Source organism: Peromyscus leucopus, chromosome 2 (assembly GCF_004664715.2).
Source record: "Peromyscus leucopus breed LL Stock chromosome 2, UCI_PerLeu_2.1, whole genome shotgun sequence".
Taxonomy (NCBI): Eukaryota; Metazoa; Chordata; class Mammalia; order Rodentia; family Cricetidae; genus Peromyscus; species Peromyscus leucopus.
In genome coordinates, this window is record NC_051064.1 from 115,067,533 (window position 1) to 115,093,158 (window position 25,626).

The following is a 25,626-nucleotide window of genomic DNA, read 5'->3' on the forward strand; positions in this document are numbered from 1 at the left end:
AAACTGAAATACACAGAAATTATCTTGGTGGTTTTTTATGGCTTTTTCATATTTCAAGGTTTTAAAATAGCCAAGTAGTGAATTCAAGTCACATATCTATCTCAAAAATACATATAGACATCACATAGCAATAAATTAGCCTAGCTTGAAAAGAAAGTATAGAAGTCAGTACACTCATGTTATTAGACTGTAGGGTAGGGCACATGCTTGAGACTCCTTTTTTCCCAACCTGACAGTCCAAACTCAGTATAATTACTGTGCTTTTATCTCCTCATCATTTCCATCAGCATTTGGATTGAAGATGCAAATCCATGTTGAGAGTCCGGGTGATGATGGATTCATTGTGGTGTGCTTGTCAGAAGGGTGGTTCCCACAGCCCCGAATGGAGTGGAGAGACAGCCAAGGGGAGGTAGTTCCATATTCTTCAATATCACATTCACAGGATGAAGATAGATTTTTCCACACGAAGATGACTCTTCTTCTCAGAAACCAGTCTCAGGAAAGTATCACATGCTGTGTTCTTAACCCTCTAACTGGTGAAGAGAAGCAAACAAATCTCATCCTAGCAAGTGAGTACTCTGTCATGAGGGATTGTCAACTTGAAGCACAGAGAATAAAGCAGGGAACTAATAACTGTCAAAGGACTATTGCATTGCAGAACATCCTTTGCCTGTGCCTTTTTTTTAATCACTGATACTGGTTTTGGTAAGACAGATGCTAAGTGTACAATATGAGAGGAAAAGTGAACAGTGGAAATTTATAATTAAGCATATCTTAGAGTTCTAGAGACATTTAATGTTATCGCAATAAATGTTTTATTTATGTGAAGTTTGACAAGATGCTTTCGCAATAACATAAAAAATAACCATACTCCATGGGTTTTTATGAATTCTAAATCATTAGGACACATTAATTACTGTCACGTGGTATTCAGTGCTAGAACTAGCATTTTCAATTCCTACAAACTCAATATGTAGAAATTGTTATGACAGTGAAGTGTATAACAACAACAGATGAGAATATAAGTTCAAAATGATCAGTACCATTTTTATGTTATTGAGATAGCATCTTGTCAAACTTCACATAAATAAAACACTTATTGCGATAATATTAAATGTCTCCAGAACTCTTAACAACAACAGAGAGAGAGAGAGAGAGAGAGAGAGAGAGAGAGAGAGAGAGAGAGAGAGAGAGAACAGCAGTAAGAAAAATGTGTAAGTAAAATGAAGATTGTGTGATTATTTGTTCATTCCTCACTCCTAGAAGACATGATGGATGAATGAAAAAATCAGGAAAAGGTTGTCATATGTTTAACAAAGCTACCCTGTGTGAACACTCATATGGAGAAATTAAGTTTCTCATATGAACAGACTGTGTGTAGGTGGGAAGAGAAGGGTTTACACTCTTAGACACTAGTTCATGTTTTTCTACATTAACTAAAAGTACGGGTTTTCTCTCTCTTTTAAAAACCCTGCAGCACACGAGAATTAGGGAACTGACTGAAAAAAAATGTGTTGCTGTGACTAAATAGGGCTCTCTAGCAATGGTTTTTGAATATCATAGCTCACAAGAATGAGCAGGAATCAGAAGTTATGAAGGATGGCACTTGAAAGGCTGAGGCAGGATGATGATGGAATTTGAGCTCAGCTTGTGCTACATATTAAGACATATCTCAAATAGAAAGTGAGTAAGATACTACAAATATTTTTAAAGTAGAGATGAAGGGATGTACTCATACACTAAAGAAATGGTGAAAGACAGTCTTTGAAAAAAGAATAAATAATTCTAAGGTCATAGAACTGAGTCATGAAAGATGAATTTTCAGTCAAAAGAGGGGACTTTTTGGAGTGAGCATATCTTAGAAAAAAAGCTAGTAAACATCTTGAGTGAAATAGCTGTAAAACTTCAGTTGCCATATGAACTCACAGTGGCTGGGAGTGCATCTGCAAGACACCCATCGTGCTCAAGCCATGCACAAGCTCAGGCCACGCACAAGCTCAAGCCACACAAAACCCTAGTAAAGAGTGAAGGAGGTTCCCCTACCTGAGGAACTGTTGGCAAATAATAGCTGCTGAGAAGGGAGAGTTAACTTCTTTAATGGTGTTATTTGTGGTAGGTCAACCATGTGCCAGTGGAAGGTCCTAAGTCCAGGAATACATAGGGAACACAAATTGGACTTAAAGAGTTTATTTTGACAAGGGGGGGGGCACAAAATTGTGTGGGTAAAGAGGGATATTAATGTGGGAGACGTTGGAGGAACAAATTTTATCTCCACGATGAACTTTAGTGCTCAGACTTTCTTGTAGTTGACACAAAATCAGGTCTACCAATGTGCAGTTCTGAGCCAGATACAGGAAGTGGGAGAAGTAGGTAGGAAGAAAAGGAGAAAGGGAAGGGGAGAGAGGAAGGAGGAAACAAAGGAGAAAAGAAAGGAATGAAGAAAAGAAAGAAGGGAGAAAGGGAAAAGGGAGAGGGAGGAAGGGAGGGAGGGAGATGGGGTGGGAGGAAGATAGGGAGACAAGGAGGGATGGAGGGAGATGGGTGAGAGGAAGATAGGGAGGGAAAAGGGAGGGAGATGGTTAAGGATAGGAGGAGTTGCAGAACCTGAAGGGGAAACACGCTCTAGCAGCAGCTTCCTGGTCTGGTGTGGCTCTTTGATATGTGTATTTTAAAGATGTTCTCTTCTTTTTCCAGATGCCCTGTTTGATGAGAACTGCATGAAAAAAATAATTTTCTGTTTCTTCACAACATCAATTGTTTTATCTTTATTTTACCTTTTAACTTTTATCTTCAAGAAACAAGGTAACTGACCCAAGAAGTATAGAATTATTAAGGGATTTCCCCCCTAACTCTAAAGTCACATGTAGAGTTTAGTTAAAATTAAATGACACTCATTTCCCCCTGCTATGCACAGCTTACTTCTTACTTTACAGATGTTGGATTTATACCTTTCAACTCTGAGATTTCTAAAGCAAATTTGGTTTTAGGGATGAAGGTCACTATGAATATTTCCTGGGCTTTTTCAGTTCTACAATTAATTGCTATATCCATTAAACACTACACACTAAAACACTAAGAGGAGCACTAATCAAAACACTGAAAATTAAAGGATGTCATTCTTTTTGTAAGAAATATTATTTCCATCAAATTAAAGTAGATTCACCTTCTGTCCCCTCAAACTGCTGAGTGATTGATGCATGTGAGTCTTATTCTAGGTTAGATTTAATGTGATCACAAATTCCAGAATACAGTTGTTTGGGGACAATGTGTGTGTGTATATGTGCATATGGTATAGTGTGTGTGTGTGTGTGTGTGTGTGTGTGTGTGTGTGTGTGTATGGTATATGCACATCTGTGTGTGTGCAGGTGCTTGGACCTGTGCTTTCACTCTCACAGGCCAGAGATGAACTTTGGATTTCCTACTCTATCACTATCAATTTTATTCTTTAAGAAAATGTCTTTCCTTGAATCTAGAGCTAGGCTGGCAGCAAGACTTTCCCTGAATCTAGAGCTAGGCTGGCAGCAAGAAAGCCCAAATGGTCCACATTTTTCTGCCACACACAGTGCTGGAGTTATAGTTGCATATGCAGACACACCTAGCTTTAGGGTTTTTTTTTTCTTTTTACGTGGGTCCTGGGATTAGAACTCAGGTCCTCATGATTGCACAGCAAATGCTTACCCTCTGAGCCATCTCTCCAACCCCTCAATTATTTTTAATATTGCAGTTTCTTAAGTCTTAGTTTTGAATAAATTAATACGAAAAAGAGACACTTATATAAACCAATAATTCCTTTACAATTAAATTCTTTTCTTTCATTTTATGTAAACTAAATGAATGTACCATACTCTGTAATGATACAGGGATCCAGTAGCTAAAAGAACAATAGTTATTTATAAGAACAACCTTTGGGGCTAGAGAGATATTTCACAAGTTAAGAGCACTGGCTGGTCACCCAGGGCCCTGAGGCCCTGAGTTCAATTCCCAGCACCCACATGGTGGCTCACAACTGTCTGTAACTCCAGTTCCTGGAGATCTAACACCACTTTCTAGCCACGATGGGATCATGCAAGACATACATGTAGGCAAACACCTGCACACATAAAATTAAAGAAAGAGAAAAGGTCTTTTCCAACTCACAAAACAAAATTTATTATTTACTATAGAACAAAATAAAGCTGCAATATGGAGACACAAGAATTCATAGGCTGAGTTAATAATAAAGCAGAGAGTAGCAACTAGATAACTTACTAAGAAATCTAAGTCCAAAGTGATAGAAGGCTACAATTTAACATTAATTCAAAAATAATGTGACTCAAAGGAGAAGTTGAAATTTATTCATTCTATTAGTTTATCTATTCCATAGACTCCTAATTAATAAATCATATTTAGAGGGTACTTCCTTATGCCAAGAATTTTGATAATCACTTCATTGAGTTTATCTAAATTACTGCTAAAAGATAGTTCTGTTACTGTCATCTTATTAGGGATGAGGATATAGTGGATTACACAGATTATAAAGGACATAGCCAAGATGGACCTACAGGTATGTTTGGCTCCAAATTTCATGCCATATTACTATGCTATTACTTTCAGTACTTGGTGTTATTTTAACGTTGGCACAGTGGCTGTGCCTTAATCTACTGCTATTTCAGCCAGCAATTGAGACTTCACAGTTACCAGCCTGATGCTCTGGCAGTAGCCTGGCGGGAATGCTTTTCCTGCAGGCACTGGCTCTGTGGCTGCCAATAAAGATAGCTTTAACTAAATCTTTATAGTTCTATTTATAAATTAGACTCAAGATTCAAAGGCTAGAATGCAATCATGTTATCTTTGAGAGGTTGATTAGCAACTACCTAACCTTTTTTCCTTGCTGGTGTCTCCCCAAAAGCACATCCTTCTGTTCCACCAAAACAAACAAACAAACAAACTAACTAACTATCAAACAAACAAAAAACAAAAAACTCTTGCCACTCCAAATTCCTTCCTACTACTTCCAGTGCATCTCTCTATCTCTCCTGGATGCCCTCTGAGGCTCTGTGATTACTTTCTGTCAATTAGTTGCTAACTCAGCCTCCTGACACAAGGTTAATTTTATTTAGTTAATGCAAATACAAACTTGGGGTTCACAGTGTGATCGAATACCCCAACAACTTGGTTTCAAGTTTCTTCTTTTGCATCTTCTATACTATGGAGACCACTTAGTCATTGAAAGAGTCTATTGCAAGGTGATTGTGGGAAATTTATTCTTTTTTGATATCAGATAATTTTTACACGATATGTTCAATGGTGATTACGGAAACACACACACACACACACACACACACACACACACACACACACACAAATAAGTTCTGGTTCCCTGCCTTCCAGAGACTAAAAGTCAAAACTGTGCTATCTTGTCTAAAATATATTTCTAGTTACTTCAAAAATTTCGTTCATCTTTTTCTGAAAGATGACATAAACATTAACTATCCTATGGATACATATTCAGTAATCTATAGAGAAACACTTGTGTACTGTTTGTTTAGCTTAGGAAGTGAGTCTCTGAGTTGGGTCCTCGCAGGTCAAGGGTAACAGTGTTTATTGACACTGATGAAGGGGCCAGCCATGTCTGTTCTAATAATCTGTGGATGGAACTCAGTCCCTTCACTGCAGCTACTGCTGTTCTCACAGCTACTCTTGTCCAAGATTGAATCTGATAAAGATTCCTAAGAGCCAAGCTGCCTCTAGTCGCTACAGCTACTGATTTTGTGCTAGGTTAGGTTGTTAAGGTCTAAAAAGGAAATTTCTCTTAGCTCTGGTAGTTTGAGAAGTCTAACTGAGATGTCCTAGTCACAAAACAAGCCTGATGCTTCAGTTCTACTTAGAGATGATCATGAATGGGATAACGACGCCCATCTTTTCAGGTGGTTGGTCTTTGGGCTGCTGTCTCATGTACTCCTAAGCTCCTTTTATTAACTCTAACTCTCTCTGTTCTAGATTGTGAATCTACATGTGCACCATGTTTCCATAAATTAGACATACCAGTGATGGCCTTACAATTCCTGTGTTTCATAGCCTTCTCTATAACAATCCTTCTTAAGTATCTGCAATTGCGGAACAAAGGTAAATAGCATTAATGGTGATAGCATATCTTTAATTCTCTTGTTGTCCTAGAGGTATGTCTCTTTGGAATTGTTTAGTTATGTAAAACTTACATCATCCCCAGGAGGATCTAAGTAAAGTATCCAGTGTTTTCAGCTTGTTGGGGACCAGATCCTTTTGCTTTGTCACAAGAAGAAAGAAACATAGCTTCAGGAAATATTGTTGAATCAACTCTCATTTACTTTAAATATTTTCTCACTGTTTAATAATAAATATACATATATGATATACATATACATATATGATTATGGGCAGTGGTGGCGCACACCTTTAATTCCAGCACTCGGGAGGCAGAGCCAGGCGGATCTCTGTGAGTTCAAGGCCAGCCTGGGCTACCAAGTGAGTTCCAGGAAAGGCGCAAAGCTACACAGAGAAACCCTGTCTCAAAAATCCAAAAAAAAAAAAAAAAAATTAACAATTTTTATCGTAGAGTCTGTACTGAAAATATATGAAGTATAAAGAATTTCTATTTAATTTCAATACAGATATTTCACGTACATGCAATTTCACGAGGCTTTTTAAACTATGGAATCTTTCTATGGCTCTATTAAGTATGAAATACGGTAACTATGTAGAAGTAGAGTCCAAGATGAGAATAACACTAAATAAATATGATTTTGACACTTGACAATATATTATTCTTTAAAAGCTTATAGGGGAAATGTGTATACAGAATTGTTAGCGGAAATCAGTGCAGAGCAAGATTGGGTATTAATATGCACATTTTTCCAAATCACAAAAGAGAACTTCAGAGTCACAGTGGTCTCCATAGGAGATTTCTTTCTTCTATTTTTTTTCACTTTTCAACCTCTTGCTAAATAGGCTTTGGCTCATAGAATCCAAAGACCTGTACACTTCTATGATTCCCAAGAAAAATTCTTCCTTAGAATTTATAAAGCTGAGAAATCAATTTTCCTATGCTTTTTTCACCAAAGGCAAACAATTTGCATTTATATTTACAATCAACCCAGAAAGTAAAGCAACTAAGACCAAACTGTGAACACCTTTTCAAATATGTAGCTAAAAGTTTCTCTGGATCAATCTCTCCCACTTGTGGTCCTACAGATACTTATAAAATAGTCACCAAGAGGCTTAATATTAATTACAAGTTGTGTAACCTATGATTCAGGTTTCTTGCTAGCTAGCTTTACAACTCAATTCAACCCATTCCTATAAATTCATGTTTTGCCACGTGGCTTTGTGGCATTATCTGTTCTCTCATATCTTGCTTCTTCTGGCTGGAGCTCATAGCATCTCCCCTAACTCAGCCTTTCTTCTCTTTCTATATCACTTGAATTTCCCATGTGGCTTGATCCTACCCTGCCATATAGGCCAATGCAGCTTTATTTATTAACCCATGGGAGCAACATATTTTCACAGCATACAGAAAGACATCCCACAACACAAGTAACTTCTTATTATAACTTCTGAAGATTCTGCAGGAGAAACATAGGTGGCAAAGACACGATACAGATCATCTCAGCCATTTCAAGAGCTACCAGTGTTCAATTCCTCTTTATTATAGGAAGTTGGACAGTTTTATTGACTACATAACTGTAGTCAGCTGTTGTGGATGGATTAATTAGTTGAGCTGGTTCATATGTTGGTACTCAGATACCTTTATAATCAACTGATCATCATATCAATTTGCATATTTGTAACATTGAATAAGAAAACCCTTTCTATATGTAAGTGTTTAAGTGTGTGTGTGTGTGTGTGTGTGTGTGTGTGTGTTATTACTTTTTTATCAGATTTATGGTTCATAAAAAGGTTTTCTGGCATTCTGAAGGTCTTGGTGCCTTTACACTTTGTTGATCATTTTTATGTGTTGTGCACAAGCATTTTAGTTTCTTGCAGTTCTGCTTAATCTTTCTGCTGTCTACAGTGCCTTTGAGGTCATCTTTAGGAAGTCTTTACCCATCTTTGCTCCTATGTTTTCTTTTGGGAATCTTATCATCCTAGGTCTTAGTTTTACGTATTTAATATATTGAGTTGATTTTTGTATAGGTTACAAGACAAGGCTTTACTTTCACCTGTGTGGACACCCAGTTTTCCCAGAACTGTACACTTAAGAGACTCTCCTGTTCCATTGTGTGTTCTTAGTGCCTTGTCCACTTCAATTGAAAATATATACCTGCATTCAATTCTGTTATCTCTACTTTTTTCCTATAGGTCTGTTTTAATGCCAGTTTCATTCTGTTTCCATTGCTGTCACTTTGTATTTGGACGTTTAAGAAGTGTGATTTTATTTAATTTAAATGCCTTAAAACTTGCTATTTGTTTACATAATTCTTTTGGCTTTTGGAGTAAAGTCTTATAGATTGATGAAATTTTAGGATTGTTTCCCTTTAATATGGGGGCTTCATTTCACTACTGTGTATGATTATGATATAAGACTACAGCCTGTTGTACAAATGTGTTGGAATGTTTTTAGACTCAGACATGGAAATGCACTAGGATTTCTGTCCATGAAAAATATGAATTCTTAATGTTTATTCATTCTAAATAGTGCACTACAATGCACAAATATGGGGTCTAGGGCTTGTAGAAGAGATCATGTAAATTCCTGCTTTGAAGCAAAGCTCCTGAACAGAATCAAGGCTGCTACATAATTAAAATCCAGGACTATGGTGAATTCAGAGCACTCCCATAGTGGAGACTGACAGTATTTATGATGGGTTTATTTTGACCATGATTTCTCTTTCCACTATTTCCTCAATACCTTTTATTGGGGAGCCAGAATGTTCTGTAACTCTCTCTTTGCTGCTGTTTTCAGTCTTTGTGTCTTATGGGGTTCATGCTTTTACTTCTTTAGTTCACATGTTCTCTTTTAGTTACTGTAGTACAAATCACCATTTCTTGCTTTATTTCTTAATTTTAGAGGCACTGAGAACTGATTTTCTCTGTTCAGCCTTCTTTGACTGTCTCTTAACATCATCATCATCATCATTGTCGTCATCATCATCATTATTATTATTATCATTATTATTATTGATTTTTCAAGACAGGGCTTCTCTTTGTAGCCCTTGCTGTCCTGGAATTTGCTGTGTAGATCAGGCTGGCCTCGAACTCAGACATCTACCTGTCCCTGCCTCCTAAACATGGAGATTAAAGGCATGTAGTAGCACACTGGACTAACATTGGTTTTGTTTAATACTGACAATTCTATGATCACAGATATTCCCTGAATGTCATATTCTAAATTGTATATTTGTGTCTCCCAGAATTTTCTCCAGTTGTGTTTATTCACATCCTCTGTATGTAGTGCATTCTGTGTTGTAGATTCATGACATAGTCATATTTTTTCCTTAGGCAATATTACCTAGATCTATTAAGTGTTCACCATTTATTGATTAAAAATGTTATGGCAGGTGCCTATTGTATGAATAGGTATTCTTTTATTTTTGACAATTTGTATATAGTATGTCCTGGTGACAGCTTCCTTGGGTTGAAAATCACTGGATTTCATTGAGCGTTGTGTAGCCTGATGCTTCTATGTTTTCCTAGAGTTGTGAAGTTTTTATTCATTATTTCTTTAAATAATCTCTCTTTTCCTCCCATAATCCCTATTATGTAAAAAATCCACCTGTCTGATTATGTCTCCCATGCAATATAGACTTTATTAATTCTTGTTATGTTTTATTTTTCTCCTCTGTTTTGATAATTCTAAATAATCTCTTCTTCCTCATGCCCCCTCTTAGTTTAAGGGTTGGTTACTGTGTTTGGTCAAGTTTCTTCTGTTGTTGATGCTCCATGTTGCTTTGTGGTTTCCTTCATTATGCTCTTCAGGCCAGGATTCCTGTTTGTCCCTCTTTTATGACTTCTCTCTACTGAACTTCTCATTTTCTTCACAATCATTTCCCCACATATCAACATTCTTTTGTAGTTCATTTGGCCACCTTAAAAATTAATGTGAATTATTATCAGGAAATTAATATGTCTTCATTTCTACGGGCTGTATTTCTAGAATTCATTGTGTCCTTTCCATGGTACACTTTTTCTGACAAGCACAATAAATTGAACTAAACATAGCGTCAAATCTAAATATATTTGCTCATATAATTCTTGTCATCAGAACCCTGAAATGGGGCTCACTAGACTAAACACTGGGTTTCCTGAGAGTCTGGGAAGAATAGAGGTACTTGCCTTAGATAGCTTCTAATTGTATAGATTATACAATCATATTGGTTATTTTTATTTATTTTCTCTAATACAATACATCCTGACCACAGCCTCCCTTCCATCCCCTCTTCTCAGTCCCTCCCCACATACCTCCTCTCTCCCCCAGATCCACTGTTCCTCCATTTCCCTTCATAAAAGATTAGACCTCCCAGTGATATCAACCTCACATGGCATAACAAAATACAATAAGACTAAGCATAAATTCTCATACCAAGCCTGGGTAAGGCAACCCAGTAGAAGGAAAAGTGTCCAATGAGCAGACAAAAGAGTCCAAGGCAAGATACTACCACTCCCATTGTTAGAAGGCCCACAAATCCTCAAGCTAAACTACCACAGAATATATGCAAAGAGCCTAGCACAGACCAATGCAAGCTCTGTGATTGCTGCTCCCATCTCTGTGAGCCTCTTTGAGCTTGCTTACTTGTTTTCCTAGTGCCATTGAACTTCTGACTTCTACACTACTTCATTCCTCCTTTTCTGCAGGCTTATCGGAGCTCCACCTAATGTTTGACTGTGTATCTCTGTATCTGCTCCCATCAGATACTGGAGGAAGTCTCTCTGATGATGAATGGGCAAAGCACCCATCTATGAGCATAGAAGAATATCATTAAGAATAATTTCGTTGACTTTTTTGTTTTTTGGTCAGTCATGTATGATTCTATCCTAGTTAGAGCGTCATTTGTGCATTCCCAAGTTTTTTAATATTGTTGAATAGTTTCTTGCAACTGCGGTTATAGAGCCCTATTTTCCTGCTGTCGTGTGGAGCCTGAGTGAATTGCATCATAGTCTTCCCATGAGACTTGGCAAACAATAATGGGTCAGATGTCTTTCCATCTTACATCATTCTGTGTCTTCTTTCTGAATCTAGCTGATGAAAGTCTCTGTTTTTAAGAGTTTATATTATTATAGTGTTCACTAAAATAATCTTATTATTTTAGGGTTTATAGCTTTAATGACATCAGAAGACTCCTTTTTTCCATTTAATATAACATGTTGCAAATTTTCAAGGAGTGGGTGTGAATATTTTGGAGAACAATTCTGCTTACTACAGTATAGCCTCTAAATATTTATATTTTTCTTAAACACAAAATTCATTCAACTCATTCTGAGGTTCCTCACATTTTCATATATTGCTGCATCAAATAGTAGATACTAATAATAGGATGTAAAATATCTATTTCATATAGTTGTGAGAACTGGTTGAATCAGTCCATTTAAGCAGCAAAACAATGTCTCTATAGATTAAATTATTTTTCTCATCTTCCTTCTTTCTTCTTTTCTTCCTTCCTTCCTTCCTTCCTTCCTTCCTTCCTTCCTTCCTTCCTTCCTTCCTTCCTTTCCTTTCCATTCTTTTTTTGATATAGGATTTCTCATGTAACAGAGGCTGGAACCAATCCTCTTGCCTCAGCCTCCTGAATGCTGATTAGTCATCTATCATCACATTCATCTCTGAAGAATCTTAAGAGGTAGTAAAATGATATTAAATTATATCATTTAACTTCTCTTTGTCTAGTACACAGCTGTAGATGGAAGTTTCTGTCCTGTCTGGTCTTGCAGACTTTCAGTCCTAAATAAACACACAGAGGCTTATATTAATTATAAACTGGCCTATTGCTCAGGCTTATAACTAAGTAGATCTTATGCTTGAATTAACTTATAATTATTGTCTATGTTTAGCCACGTGGCTTGGTACCTTTTCTCAGTCCAGGATTTTCATCTTCCTTCCTCTGTGTCTGGTTGGTGACTCCATCTCTGCCTTTTCTCTTTCCAGCCTCCTCCTGATCTGGTCACTCCACCTACACTTCCTGCCTGGTTACTGGTCAATTAGCATTTTATTAAACCAATAGGAGTGACAAATCTTTACAGTGTACAAGAGCATTATCCCACAGCACACAACCTCATTAATTTTCTAATTTTTTTAAACTTTCTTAGTTTCTATTTCAGATCCCCTGTTTTCTGTATACAATGGTTGGATGGCAAATATGGCAAATGTGGTAGGTTTTCTGGTGGTAATTTTCACTATTACAACCATCCCATTATCATGGATACATGTAAGAGGTAAGTAAACAAGAAGCATCATTATGTTAAGATCAACACAGACTTTTCTTCTCTTGAAGTTCCTGCTTTATAATTTATTATTAACCAAGATTCACTCAGTTTCTCAAGAGAAGAAAAATTAATTCTTAGGCTCAATTTTTACTATATTATACATTATTAGTATTTGAGGTCAATTTGTATTTTTTTTTCTGCTTGAGTTTCTACTTCAAGTGTACAATCAAAAAAGAAAGATGGCTCAGTGGTTAAGAGTACTGGCTACTCTTCCAGAGGACCTGAGTCTGATTCCCAGCATTCACATAGCAGCTGATACCTATCTGTCATGCCAGTTTCAGGAGATCTGATGCCTTCTTCTGACCTTCATAGGTCCCATGTGCTGCACAGACATATATGGAGCCAAGCACATACACATAGAATAATAAAATAAATTTGAAGACATTTTTTAAAGTACTAAGCTTATTTTGTTATCTTACTTATAGCATGCAGAATCCTAATTGTATTGCTCAGATTTTATTACCTCATGCTTCAATAAGTGAACCAGTTTGTTTGATGACATTTTTATAATCTTCCAAAAATACAAAGTTTGCCTCTCCAAAGCTATTTGGATGACATTATTTTCTATACCGATCATTTTGTTCCACTGTTATATATTTCATGAATTTAAAATTACCACACTTTAATCTTCTTTGAACATTATCTAACTCTTTCACTATATATGTAAAAAGAGTTCACTGTTATCCATTTTTATTCAGCCACAAAATTTGAGGTAATAGTTATTAGTTAGAAGTGACACCGATTTTATCATCAAAATATTCCTGATATATTGAGATTCAGTGTGTTTTCATGTATGTTATTTCTCAATAGTTCTTGTATTCAGATGGCAATTAATTCATAGTGTCATATTTAATTTCATTGCTTATCTTACTAGAATATCTTTAAATGAGTATTGAATGACTGATGCACATCAATGAATATTAGAAAAAATTAACAATGTATGAAATCCTGAAGTGTTTGAGCTTATAATTTTACCCATTCCAAATAGTTTCTCATAAGAGCAAAAATTAGCCAAAGATTTTAAAATACACTAACACAAGTGAATCTATGAAATCATTTGAGAAATATTTCTCTAAAGTGGGTATAAGGAAAGATAAAACTATGAATATGTAGAAAATACGCAAAAGTAAATTATTGAAATGTTAATGTAAAAGTATATTGTAGTTGTAAATTAATGAGTATTTAAATGATAGGATGTGAAATCATAGTTGGGCCTCTGAATCTACATATTATACCACCCTAGATTATACCAATGTAGATCAAAAATATTTTTAAAATATTGTACTTGACTAGAATAGCAACCAAGCCACAAACTCTTTTACCTACAATCTGTCCTGACTGCAAGATGTGCTAGGGCAATTGTGGCACAGAACTTGAAGGGGTGAGTAACCAATGACTGGTTTAACCAGAGTGCCAAGCCATGAGAGGGAGCACATGCCCAACACTGCCTGGATCCCAAGAACCAGAGGCTGGATAGCCCAGAGACCTAGGATAGAACAAAAAATGACTGGCAAAAACAGTTAATGAAATGGTTTATAATGGCAATCTCCTTTACTCATAGGTTGGTGCCGTAATGGGAGTGAGAGAAAGACCCAACACTGAAGATTCTCCTTTCTCCACAGCTCTCAATCCCCTCCCCACTGACCTTCCCTAAATTCTTAGCTCCAGCCAACCAGCATCAAGCCTTCCAGCAAAGCAAATTTTTGCTTTAGTATTTCTTGTATCTTGTTAATCACAGGTGATTCTTCAGCCCCCACTAACTAGAACCACAGAATCTTAATTCAAACTAATCGTCCTGGTAGAGTCTTTAATAATCCCCCTGAAATTTCACAAACCAGGCCTCAATCTTCTGTACTGTTCTTAACATTCTTTCTTCCAAGTTCCACAGAATACCCCACTTAGCTCTTAAAACTCAATGGTTCTAGTTCAAAGCCCTTCCACAATCCTCCCAAAAACATGGCCAGGTCTGTCACAACAATGCCCCACTCCTGATACCAGTTTGTCTTATTTAGGATTTCTATTGCTGTGATAAAACACCATGATGAAAAATCAAATTGGGCTAGAAAGGGTTTATTAGGCTTACACTTCAGTATTGTTGTTTATCACTGAAAGAAATCAGGACAGGTACTCAAAGCAGGGTAGGATCTTGGAGGCAGGAGCTGATGCAGAATCCATGGAGGGGAGCTGCTTCCTGGCTTGCTTTCTATTGCATGCTCATCCTACCTTCTTATAAAGCCCAAGACCAACAGCCCAGGGATAGCACTACCCACCGTGGGCTGGGCCCTCCCCCATTGATCACAAAATGAGAAAATGTCTCACCGATGATCTCAAGGAAGTATTTCCTCAGCTGAGGCTCCTTTCTCTAATGACAATAGCTTGTGTCATGTTGATGCACAAAACTATCCAGTATGCATGCCTTGGTTTACTTTGTGACCTTAGGAGAGTGGGTAGATGTTGCTTATACCCCTCTCTATGAAGAAATGTATAGCAACATTCCATGGCTACCAGTAGGTAACTCTATTCATGACCTAGCCAATGAATATCAATAGTTGGTACTATCACAAAAACAAAGATTATGTTGTTAATGAAGATAAGATAACTAATCTACTTAGAATAGTATACTATTCTACTTATTATGGCTTCTGATAAGAGAACTTGAAAGAGAATGATTTATCCTGTTTTCTAACATCTATTTATAGTAAAGAGAAAAATAACATATGAAACAAAACAGCAGAGAAGCAACCAACAAAATTTAGGCTCATGTTCCAGATTCTTCAATGAGTTGTTCTAAGAAAACAGGTTAAGAGAAAAGTCTACAGTGTAAGACAGATGCAAAAGAATGTCCACTGTTGTTTAGATTTTAAGTACCTCCAAAAGTCCAAATGATAAAAGCTTGGTCACCAGTACAGTAATATTGAAGGACAGTGAAATCTTTCAGAAGTGAAGACTAGCAGAGGATCTCTGGGTAATGTGGTCACACACTCAGGAGAATAATGGGAACTTGCCTCCATCTTATTTCTTTATTTTATTTTCTAAGCATTTTGTGAGTGATTTCGCTTTGCTATTTACTCTTTCCATGATGTACTGCTTTCTGTCCAGAGTCCTAGAAACAATGGCCCCACCTATATATTAAGAGAAGAAAATTAACTGAGGTAGGGAAGTGGGGAGACCTGACCTCAAAGTGGGTGTTGCTTTTGGAGTCTGAAAAATAAATATTGTCACCTACCTGCCTTTGCAAATGTGTCTATGACTGCTGCTGCTACCATCCTCTGATGAGATACTCAAGCATCTTTGGCCTTCAAATGTGGACTAAGAATCAGTAATTTTCCATGGAACTTCCAGAACTTCCACACTGTATTGGAACTGCAAAGACATCCAGATTCATGGATTGAGAAATTAGTGGATTCTTTGCCTCTTTATATCCTGTTGCATAAAACAATTTAATACATTGTACTTTTATAATGTATACAACATCTATTGGTTCTATTCTTATTGTATCTTATAGGTTTCATAACAGCCTGTAATGTTTGGGGTCTTGCCAGGGTCCTGACTCAGCTAGGTTCAGGTCCTCAGATGGGGAAGGGGTATCAGCATAAAGAAGAGTCTGACCACCAGATGACTTTCATGCATGGCAGCTCCCAATAGCTCAAGCCAGCTTTATTCATACTTTAAAAACAAACATATTTTTACACCCAACCTAGAATTAACCTCTGATAAAAAACATTTTTTAAACTTTTAAATCAAAACAACTTTTAAATGAAAAACAATGCTCCATATTTTGTTACTTGGCTAAATATTGAACCAAGTACATCCTGTCCTTACAAAGTTAAAAGGTGATAGACATAGGCACACATTCTCAAGAACAATAATATTATTTAAAACTTAACAAATCATATTTACAGAAACAGGGTTGATTTGTCATAAGCTATGGGCATACAGTTAGCTTGTATTTTTCTGTTTCCTTGTTCTACAAAAGGGTCCTATACACCTAAGCCTCTCTATAAAGGGTAAACTTTGATAAGGTACTTGTCTTTTTTTATAATGCCACACCATTCTTAATGTATTTTTTTTTCCAGAATGGGAAGACACAGTTAACATCACCTGTGTTGCTTCCTTTTAGTGCCCATTAACTTGATTGTTGCTGATCCTGTTACCACTGGAACAGAACACTTTCTAGGGTCTAGACTCACAGCAGGGGTTTTTAGATAAGAAACCTGAGAAGCAACAAATATTTAGGGGAAAATATTTGAGAAATAAAAGTGGGGATTCAGGAAATGATTACATTTGTCATATGCATGACTGACAAAGTGAAACTAAAGTCCACCAAGAGAATCATCATCATCATAAGGAAGAGAACAGCATGTATGCCACACTACCCCAGCGGTATTCTGTATTGTTCTGAGGTCCTCTGGTTCTTGCCTAGTGAGAGAATGTCTCCAAGGATCTTGCCTCTCAGAGACTCATTGGACATGCATTCATATGTGTGAAAGTCCACAAAGCTTCCAATTGTGGTTTGACTCAAGGTCAGGGAGTCAGAGTTTATGTTGCTCTCCAAGGCTGCATAATAGGGTGCAAAGGCATGGTTATCAGGTGTCTTATACTTCAAGGCCTAATCACAAGATGCTTTGCCATGGGGTGTGTTACCAGGTGTTTTGTAGGGTCTACACTTGTTTGTACATTGTGCTTTGATCTTGAGAAAGGGAGGTCTTTGCCAATCCCTTTGCTAATATATAAAAACTCTATTAGAAATAAACTCAAGGGTGCTGGATATTGACTCAGGGCCCTCCTGAAGCGATCCTGTGTCTCTGTATTTTTCTTCACCTGTATTTTTAAATATCATTTCTCAATTACTCACTCCCACCTTCAAGGGACCCTTCTATAGGTCAGGGCTGAACCCCAACCCTGGTCCCCTAACACATATACTGATCTAAAACTAGGCCACAAGGCTCCTAAAAGGGTCTGTTGAACTCCATTAGCCAACAACTCAAAAAATAATTACTCTGTACCACTATTGGGCATTGTATTTACCATCATGAAGTATCTAATGAGGAATCGCCCCTTTATTATACGATAACCCTATTTAAACACACACACACACACACACACACACACACACACATACATGTATATATACATGTGTGTATATATACATACATATGTATATATTTTAGAAATTTTCTTCAGAGTTGGGTAATTAGCTTAGTTGTTCTCATGTATCTTTTTCAAAAGGATTTCAGTATTAATTATCTCTCCCCATACTCCCTCCTCTACCCTGCCCTTCCATCACCCACTTCATGGAATCCTTCCTGTTCCATTATTATTCGCCTTTATATGGCTATTCTAGCTCCTCTCCTTTGAAAGATCCCCACTCTCCCATGGTCATTTATAAATTCCTAACATTGCAAAACAAACTTACATATCTGCAAAATGAAAGCTCCCATGCACATATGAGAGAAAACATGAAATGTTTATGTTTCTGTGTCCAGATTACCTCAATAAAGACAATTGTTTACAAATTCATCCATTTCTTCCAACATTCATGATTTTGTTTTTCTCATTTGTATTAGCTCTTTGAGATATTTCCTTGTTTTTTTCAAGACAGGGTTTCTCACTGTAGCCCTGGCTGTCCTGGAACTCACTCTGAAGACCAGGCTGGGCTAGATATCACAGAGATCTTCATGCCTCTGCCTTTCAAGTGCTGGGATTAAAGATGTGCACCATCATTGAGGATGTTTCATACTATATTTTGATCATAATGATTCATTCTCCCTACTCCTTCCAGAGATACCCCCTTTGCTTCACACAAGTTTGTGTCCTCTGTTTTTGTTTTGTGTTTTTTTTTTTTTAACCTACAAAGTCCATATACTCATGGAGGTGTGATCATCCACTGGAACCTGGTATCCTACCAGGAAGTGCACCCTTAGAGAAAACTCCCTCTCCCTCTCCCTCTCCCAGAGGCTATCAATTGCCATACCTCCTTAACTAGGGGTGGAATATTGTGCCTCAGCTCCTCTCTCCATGCTAACATATTTCTGGCTTAAGCTTGTAAAGATCTTATACATATTATTTCAACTGCTATGGATTCTTATGTGCAACTGTCCTACTCTGTCTGAAAAACGTGATTTTTTGTACTGATAAACCACCCCTGGCACTTACAGTCTTTCTGTTTCTTGATTCACAATGAGCCCTAAGCCTTTGGAAAATGGTGTGATATGTATATCTCATTTATGGATGAGCATTCAACACTCTGTGATAATCATCATGTACTATAAAATAGAGGCTTCTATAGCTCTCTTTGAATTTTTGGCTGGGATGTCCAAGAGACTCCCCCAAACAACCTGTTGTTGTTGTCTTTGGTTACTCACCTAAAAGTCACCTAAAAGTCTCTCTTGCTGAAGATGCCATGCACTTAAGGACCAGGGCCTGGAGACCTGATCTTGAACTGACCTGAAAGCTTTCTCCCTGAGGACTACCTTTCATGGCATCAAAAGTCTCCATGAAAGTTTCCTAAGGAGGGAGGAAACTAAGAGTCCTACACAGCTGTGACACCTATGAATCACATCAATAACCAGCAAAAATAATCATAACGGTGCAGTAGGGTACACATATCTTGGTGGTAGTCAATTACTCTCCAATTATACAACAAGAGATAGACCTTTCCTGGTACTAGAAACTTAGCTAACTACTTAGAACTAGTGATGTCATGGTTATTAGAGGAGAATCTACAAGCACTGATTTAATAAAGCAGCATAATCACTAATAACAATCTCTAAAAATTTGTCCTCATATCTACAGATAAGTGTAGTCTTCATCCATAATCAAGGAAAGTTCTCTTTGTGGCAGATTGAGACCATTACAAAAAAAAACCCCAAAACAATCAAAATGCAGAGACATGGAGCTCCAGTCCCAGTGGACACCTGCACAACACTCCCACATCTAAGGCTCAAGCAACATTTTGGAAGAGAGAGCAGAAGAACTGCTAAGAGCCAGAATGTCATTGAGATTGCATCTCTTAGTAATATCAGGAGATATACCCATAGAGTCTCACTTGTGTGACTGCTCATGCTGAACATGTGAGCTGTTCAAAGATGTGAGCAAAACAAAGATGCCATTAGTGAACATGCCAAGCTGTGTGGAGAAAATCCCGAGTCTTCAATAATATACAAAGAACCATGAACAACTGAAGAAGGCTGGGAATGGGAAAGATGTTCTTCCCCAGGTAAGTAAATGCCAACTGGTGGTCCAGTGCCAAATTGTCACCCTAGAAACATACATACAGTTAGCATTATACAGATTCAATAGGTTATGTTTATATATGTATAAACATACAAAAACATTTACATATATGCATGCAATAAGAACTAGTAAAAAATAGGTCACTAATTTGAAGGAGAGTGGAGAGGTAGTATATGGGACATACTGGGTAGAGGAAATGGAGGAGAGAAACATAATTAAATGATAACTATGAAACAAAAGATACAGGGGAAAGAGCCTTCTATGATGACTTAGAGAGATGTACAAATTTATCCATGTAATTATGGGTCATTAGGAGTTAGTTTAATAATATATCTCATTAGCAAAGTAATTATAAGGTTTTTATAGAATCTATGTCCTATCTAGTTACAGATTATTTGTCCCAATATCAACACCTGACATAAATACTACTATTGTACCAGTGGGCATGTATTGCCTGGCAGGTCACTGTTATAGCTCACAGGGATTACAGCTGGTAAAGATTTGATATTACTTTTATTTTCCATAGAACCTCCCAGCTTGATCTTTTATGTGTTCTGTAACTCAAATATGTTATGTCTTCAGCTTTAAGACCTTATTCTTTTTTATTTTCCCCCTTTTTTAATTAAGAAAAATTTTTCATTCATTTTACACACCAGTCAAGGATCCCCCTCTTCCCTCCTCTCACCCTCAGTTTCCCCCTCCCAACCTCCCATGGGGAGGAACACTCAGTAGAGGCAAGTCCAAGCCCTTCTGCCTACCTCAAGGCTGCATGAGGTATCCCATCATAGGTAGTGGGCTCCAAAAAGCCCACTCATGCACCAGAGATGGATTCTGATCCTACCACCAGGGGCCCCCAAGTCAAGCAGACCAAGCTACGCAACTGTCTTGCCATGCAGAGGGCCTAGTCCAGTCCCATGTAGGCTCCATAGCCATTGATCCAACTTTCATGAGTTCCCTCTAGTTTGGTTTGGTCATCTCTGCAGGTTTCCCCATTATGATCCTGATGCACTTGCTCATAGAATCCCTCTTCTCTATGTACCCACTCATAAGTGGATACTAGATATGAAGCAAAGGATAATCAGGCAACAACCCACAACTCCAGAGAAGCTAACTAACATGGAAGACCCAAAGAGGTATGCATGGACTGCCCTAGGAAAGGGAAATAGATGAGATCTCCATGAGTAAACTGGGGATGGGGGAAGAGCAATGGAGGGTAAGGGATAGGGGATTTGAACACAAGGGAATGGGATGATTGGAACAGGGAGGGAGGGGGAAGCAATGAAAGAGATACCATGATAGAGAGAGATATCATGGGGATAGAGAAAAACCCGGTGTTGCCCCAGAGATCAGACTGATGAATACCCTAACTGTTATCACAGAGCTTTTCTCCAATGACTGATTGAAGCAGATGTAAAGATCCACAGCCAATCACCATGCAGAGCTCTAGGAAGCCTTGCTCTTAAGTTCTGGAAGATAACCAAGTGCATTGAATGTTTGGGGATTTGTAGGAGCTCACTGGCCAACAAATCCAAAAGAGGCAATCCATTCCTAGTATTGGGCTTTGCATTTGTTAGTCTGTGGTGTCTAGTAAGGGTATGGGCATTGTTGCTCCATTATAGGGTAACTCCATATAAATTCTTTATATATGTTTGTGTATATATTTTAGGAAGCTTCTAGAGTAGTATGCTTCCTTATGGCTATGTGGAATGGGAAGAAAGGTCAGAATGAAGGATGGAATGCTAGGAGGAAAAACTAACAATAAATACAAATTCATTTTTCATAACAGCTGAATAATATTCCATTGTATAAATATACCACACTTATTTTTACCTTCACCTTATTTTTAATATATTTTTTTCTTTTTATTTTACATACCAACTACAGTTTCCCTTTCCTCCTCTCTTCCCGTTCCCTCCCCCACCTCCCTTCTATTCCCCCCCATCCACTCCTCTCTCTCCATTCAGATGGGATAAGTTCTTCCTTGGGAATCAACAAAGCAGAACATATCAAGTTGCAGTAGTACCAAGCTCCTCCCTACTGCATCAAGGCTGAACAAGGCATCCCACCACAGGGAAGAGGTTTCAAAGAGGCAGCTCATGCATCAGGGACAGGTCCTGACCTATTTCTTGACTGTCATGAATATAACAATGAACTTGAATGAGCAATTAACCCTTTAGTAGGATATCAAGTCCTTTGAGTATATGCCTAAAAGTGGTACAGCTAGATCTTGCAGCAAATCTATTTCTAGCTTCTTTAGCAACCTCCACACTGGTTTCTACAATGCCTGTACCAGTTTCCAATACCGCCAGCAGAGAATCAATATTTCCCTTTTCATCACATTCACATTAATGTTTATTACCATTTATTCTGCTAACCTTAGTCATTGATTGCCTGTAGCAATGAATCTTATATGAGAGCCTAAGAAATGTTCCATATCCTCAATAGCATGTTATGTCAGTCTTATTTAGTCAGTCATATTATTTCATGGGTACAGTGTAGTGGGTAGCCATTCCAGCTTGGATCTGGAAGTTCCAACCCCCATTGAGACTCTGACAACTGTCATGCTGAGGCACCTGGAGACCTGAGAGCTGGATGGGCGAGCGCTCTCTCTGTGCTGGGACCCTGAACGGTGGAGGTGAACTGAGCAGAGCTCCAGAGAACACCGCTGGATTGTGATACACCTTCCCCGGACCCTGCGACCTACCTTTCCCTTTCTGTAAGTTTCCCACTAAATAAATCTTCCTTTTAACTAAGTGGAGTGGCCTTAATAATTTCACCAATAGTACAGCTTCCCTGACATGTATAGGAAGCACTCTCTCATAGCAGGTGTCCTGGACCTTCTACTCTTACTGTCATATTAACTGCCACAGTCACTTATTCTCTGCATTTTGACTAGTTCTGGATCTTTACAGTAGTCATCTGCTACAAAAAGAAGCTTCTTTGATGAGTGGTAGGAGACACACTCATCTGTGGGAGTGAGGACAAGCATGTACAACACAGAGATTACATTGATTTTATAAAGTGGCCATACTAGGTTCTCCTCTTGGGTTATTGACTCACTAGGTAGGGGTAGTTGGCTATGTTTATAGTACCTGGCATGAATTCTCCTATTTTGAGTGGTCCTTAAGTCCAATTAGGTTGATGTTGTTTACTTCCACAATAAAGGTGTCACTATGCTCAAGTCAGTTCTATACCTCCCTCTTCCTGGGGCCTGCTGATCCAGAAGTAGACCTCTCAGCTACCTCTCCAGCTCTGTGTCTGCCTGTGTGGTACCATGCTTCCACCATGATGATGATAGACTAGACCTCTGAACCTGTAAGCCAGGCCCAGTTAAAAGTTTTCCTTTGTAAGGTTTTCCATGATCATGGTGTCTCTTCACAGCAATAGAAACCCCAACTAGCCGGGCAGTGGTGGCACCTGCCTTTAATCCCAGCATGAGACAGCCAGAGGCATGCAGATCTCCGTGAGTTTGAAGCCAGCCTGCTGCTACAGTGTTAGTTCTAGGACAACCAAGGAAACACAAAGAAACCCTGTCTTAAAAAAAAAAAAAAACCCTAAATGACAACAACAACAACAACAAAAAAAAACAGTTTTGTGGGGTTCCATTTGTCTGATCTTATGCTGGAATTACTGGGGTCCTGTTCAAATAGTCCTTTCGTGTGCATACAAACTGAAGCATACTCCATACTTTCTCCTCTAGTAAATATGTGGTATCTGGTCATAAAGTTGAAGTCCTTGATTCTTTTGGAGTTGAGTTTTGTGCAGGCTGAGAGATAAACATCTAGTTTCATTATTCTACATGTAGCTATGCAATATGACCAGTATCATTTGTTAAAGATGCTATCTCTTCTCCAATGTCCATTTTTTTATCTTTGTTAGAAATCAGATGGCTGTAGGAGTGTGGGTCAATGCCTGGGTACTTAATTCTATTCAGTTATCAGTATGTATATTTTTATTCCTGTACCATGCTGTTTTTATTATGGTATCTCTTTAGTATAACTTGAAAACAGGGATGGTGATACCTTCAACATTTTTATTCAAGATTATTTTGCTATTCTTGGTGCTTTGTGTTTCAACTGGAATTTTGATATTTTGTTTTCAATTTCTGAGAAGAATTACAATGGAATTTTAATCAGGATCATGCTGAATGAGTACACTGCTTTTGGTAAGTCAGCCATTTTCACAATATTTGTCCTACCATTCTATGAACATGGGAGATATCTTTCATTTTCCTGTATTTTCTTCAGTTTCTTTCTTCAGGTTTTAATTGTACAAATATTTCACTTTCTTTGGATAAATACATTCTATAACTTTTTTTTGTAACTGTTGTTTGCCTGATTTCTGACTTAGTTTGCTTGCCATTGGTACAGTGAAATGATACCTTTTGGTGGTAAGTTTGTGCCCTGCTCCCTTGGTGAGTTTTTCTTCAGCTTTGGCACATTTCTAATATGTCTTTAGTGTCTTTTATGGATAGAATTAAGTATTCTCCATCTTCTCCTTTTATTTATTTTTTGTCCACTTGGTCTCCATTTTTATCTTATTGTAGCTAACACTTTAGGTTCTATGTTAAATAGTTGTGAGAGTGGACATCCTTGTCTTATTTCTGATTTTAGTGGAAATGTATTGAGTTTTTCTCCTTTGGCATGATATTGGATGTGGGCTTGTTATATATTGCCATTATTATGTTAAGCTGTGTCCCTGTATCCCTAGGTTCAACAAGACTTTTTTCATAAATGAATGTTTCATTTTGCTCAAGGCCTTTTCTGCATCTAATGATATGATCATTTGGTTTCTATCTATTTGCTCTACTTAAATGTTGAATTACAGTTATTGATTTACACATATTGAACCTTCCTGCATTTCTGGAATAAAGCAAACCTGTTTGTGGTGGATCATCTTTTTATGTGTTCTTAACTTCAGATTACAGATTGTTCATTGAGAATTTTTCATCTATGTTCATGAAGGAGATTGATCTACAATTCTCCTTTTTTTGGTTGGATGTTTGTATTGTTTAGTTATTAAGGTAATACTAGCTTCATATAAAGAATTTTGGTGGTTAAGAGCGCTGCTTGCTCTTACAAAGGTCCTGAGTTCAATTCCCAGCAACCACATGGTGGCTCCCAACCATCTGTAATGGGATCAGATTCCTTCTTGCCGGGCAGTGGTGGTGCACACCTTTAATTCCAGCATTTGGGAGGCAGCAGCAGGTGGATCTCTCTGAGTTCGAGGCCAGCCTCATCTACAAAGCGAGTTCCAGGAAAGGTGCAAAGCTACACAGGGAAACCCTGTCTCAAAAAAGAAGAATTGTGATGTTCTTTTTCCTATTTTATATAATAATTTGAGGAGTATTGGTGTTATTTGAGTGAAGGTCTGGCACAATTCTGTGCTAAGTCCTTATGGCCATGGGTTGTATATCTTTTTTTTTAATTGGGAGATCTTTAACAACTGCTACTATCTTGTTGTGGTTATAAATCAGTTTAAATTATTTAGTTCCCTTTGATTTAACATTAGTAAGTCACACATATCTAGAAACTAAGCCATTTCTTTTCTATTTTTCAGGTGAGAGATTTTTAAGTCAGTGCTTCTATTTCATGGATTTTATGCATGCTTAAATTATTTACATCACCTCTATTCATCTTTGCATTTAGACATTCATCTATCTCTTCTATAGTTTTTATTTTAGTGGGATAAAAAAAATTCATGCATCTCTCAACACTTATCAAAAAAGCTTCTTTTTGCAATAGATGATGATTAATACAGAGACCCCAAATCAGGTGATGTGAAGATAATAAGAGATGGTGAAGTGCTCTGATATAAATGGGACATTTCTATCACACTTTCTTTCCCAGTACTCAGTGATCAAAATGCAAGAGAATGTAAAAAGAACATAAGAGCCAGAGGGAGTGGATTATTAAAGTAAAACACTACTTTACATACATACAACACATTACACAC

General features: G+C 37.6%; 1 protein-coding gene across 3 annotated transcripts in view; it reads left to right on the forward strand.

Annotated features, from left to right (window-relative positions):
- LOC114707352 (selection and upkeep of intraepithelial T-cells protein 8-like) overlaps window positions 1-15,908 on the forward strand; it is a 30,165-nt gene extending 14,257 nt beyond the window's left edge. Inside the window, exons 4-8 of one of the 3 annotated variants that reach the window (XM_037202817.1) lie at window positions 288-569; window positions 2,695-2,802; window positions 5,980-6,105; window positions 12,259-12,384; window positions 13,997-15,908. In XM_037202817.1, the coding sequence (XP_037058712.1) occupies window positions 288-569; window positions 2,695-2,802; window positions 5,980-6,105; window positions 12,259-12,384; window positions 13,997-14,037 (683 nt within the window). In that variant the 3' untranslated portion in view covers window positions 14,038-15,908. Of the gene's footprint in view, window positions 1-287; window positions 2,430-2,694; window positions 2,803-5,979; window positions 6,106-12,258; window positions 12,385-13,996 lie in introns of those variants that run through there. The other 2 variants (XM_037202818.1, XM_028890066.2) reach the window with 2 other exon arrangements.
- The last annotated feature ends 9,718 nt before the right edge of the window (window positions 15,909-25,626 follow it).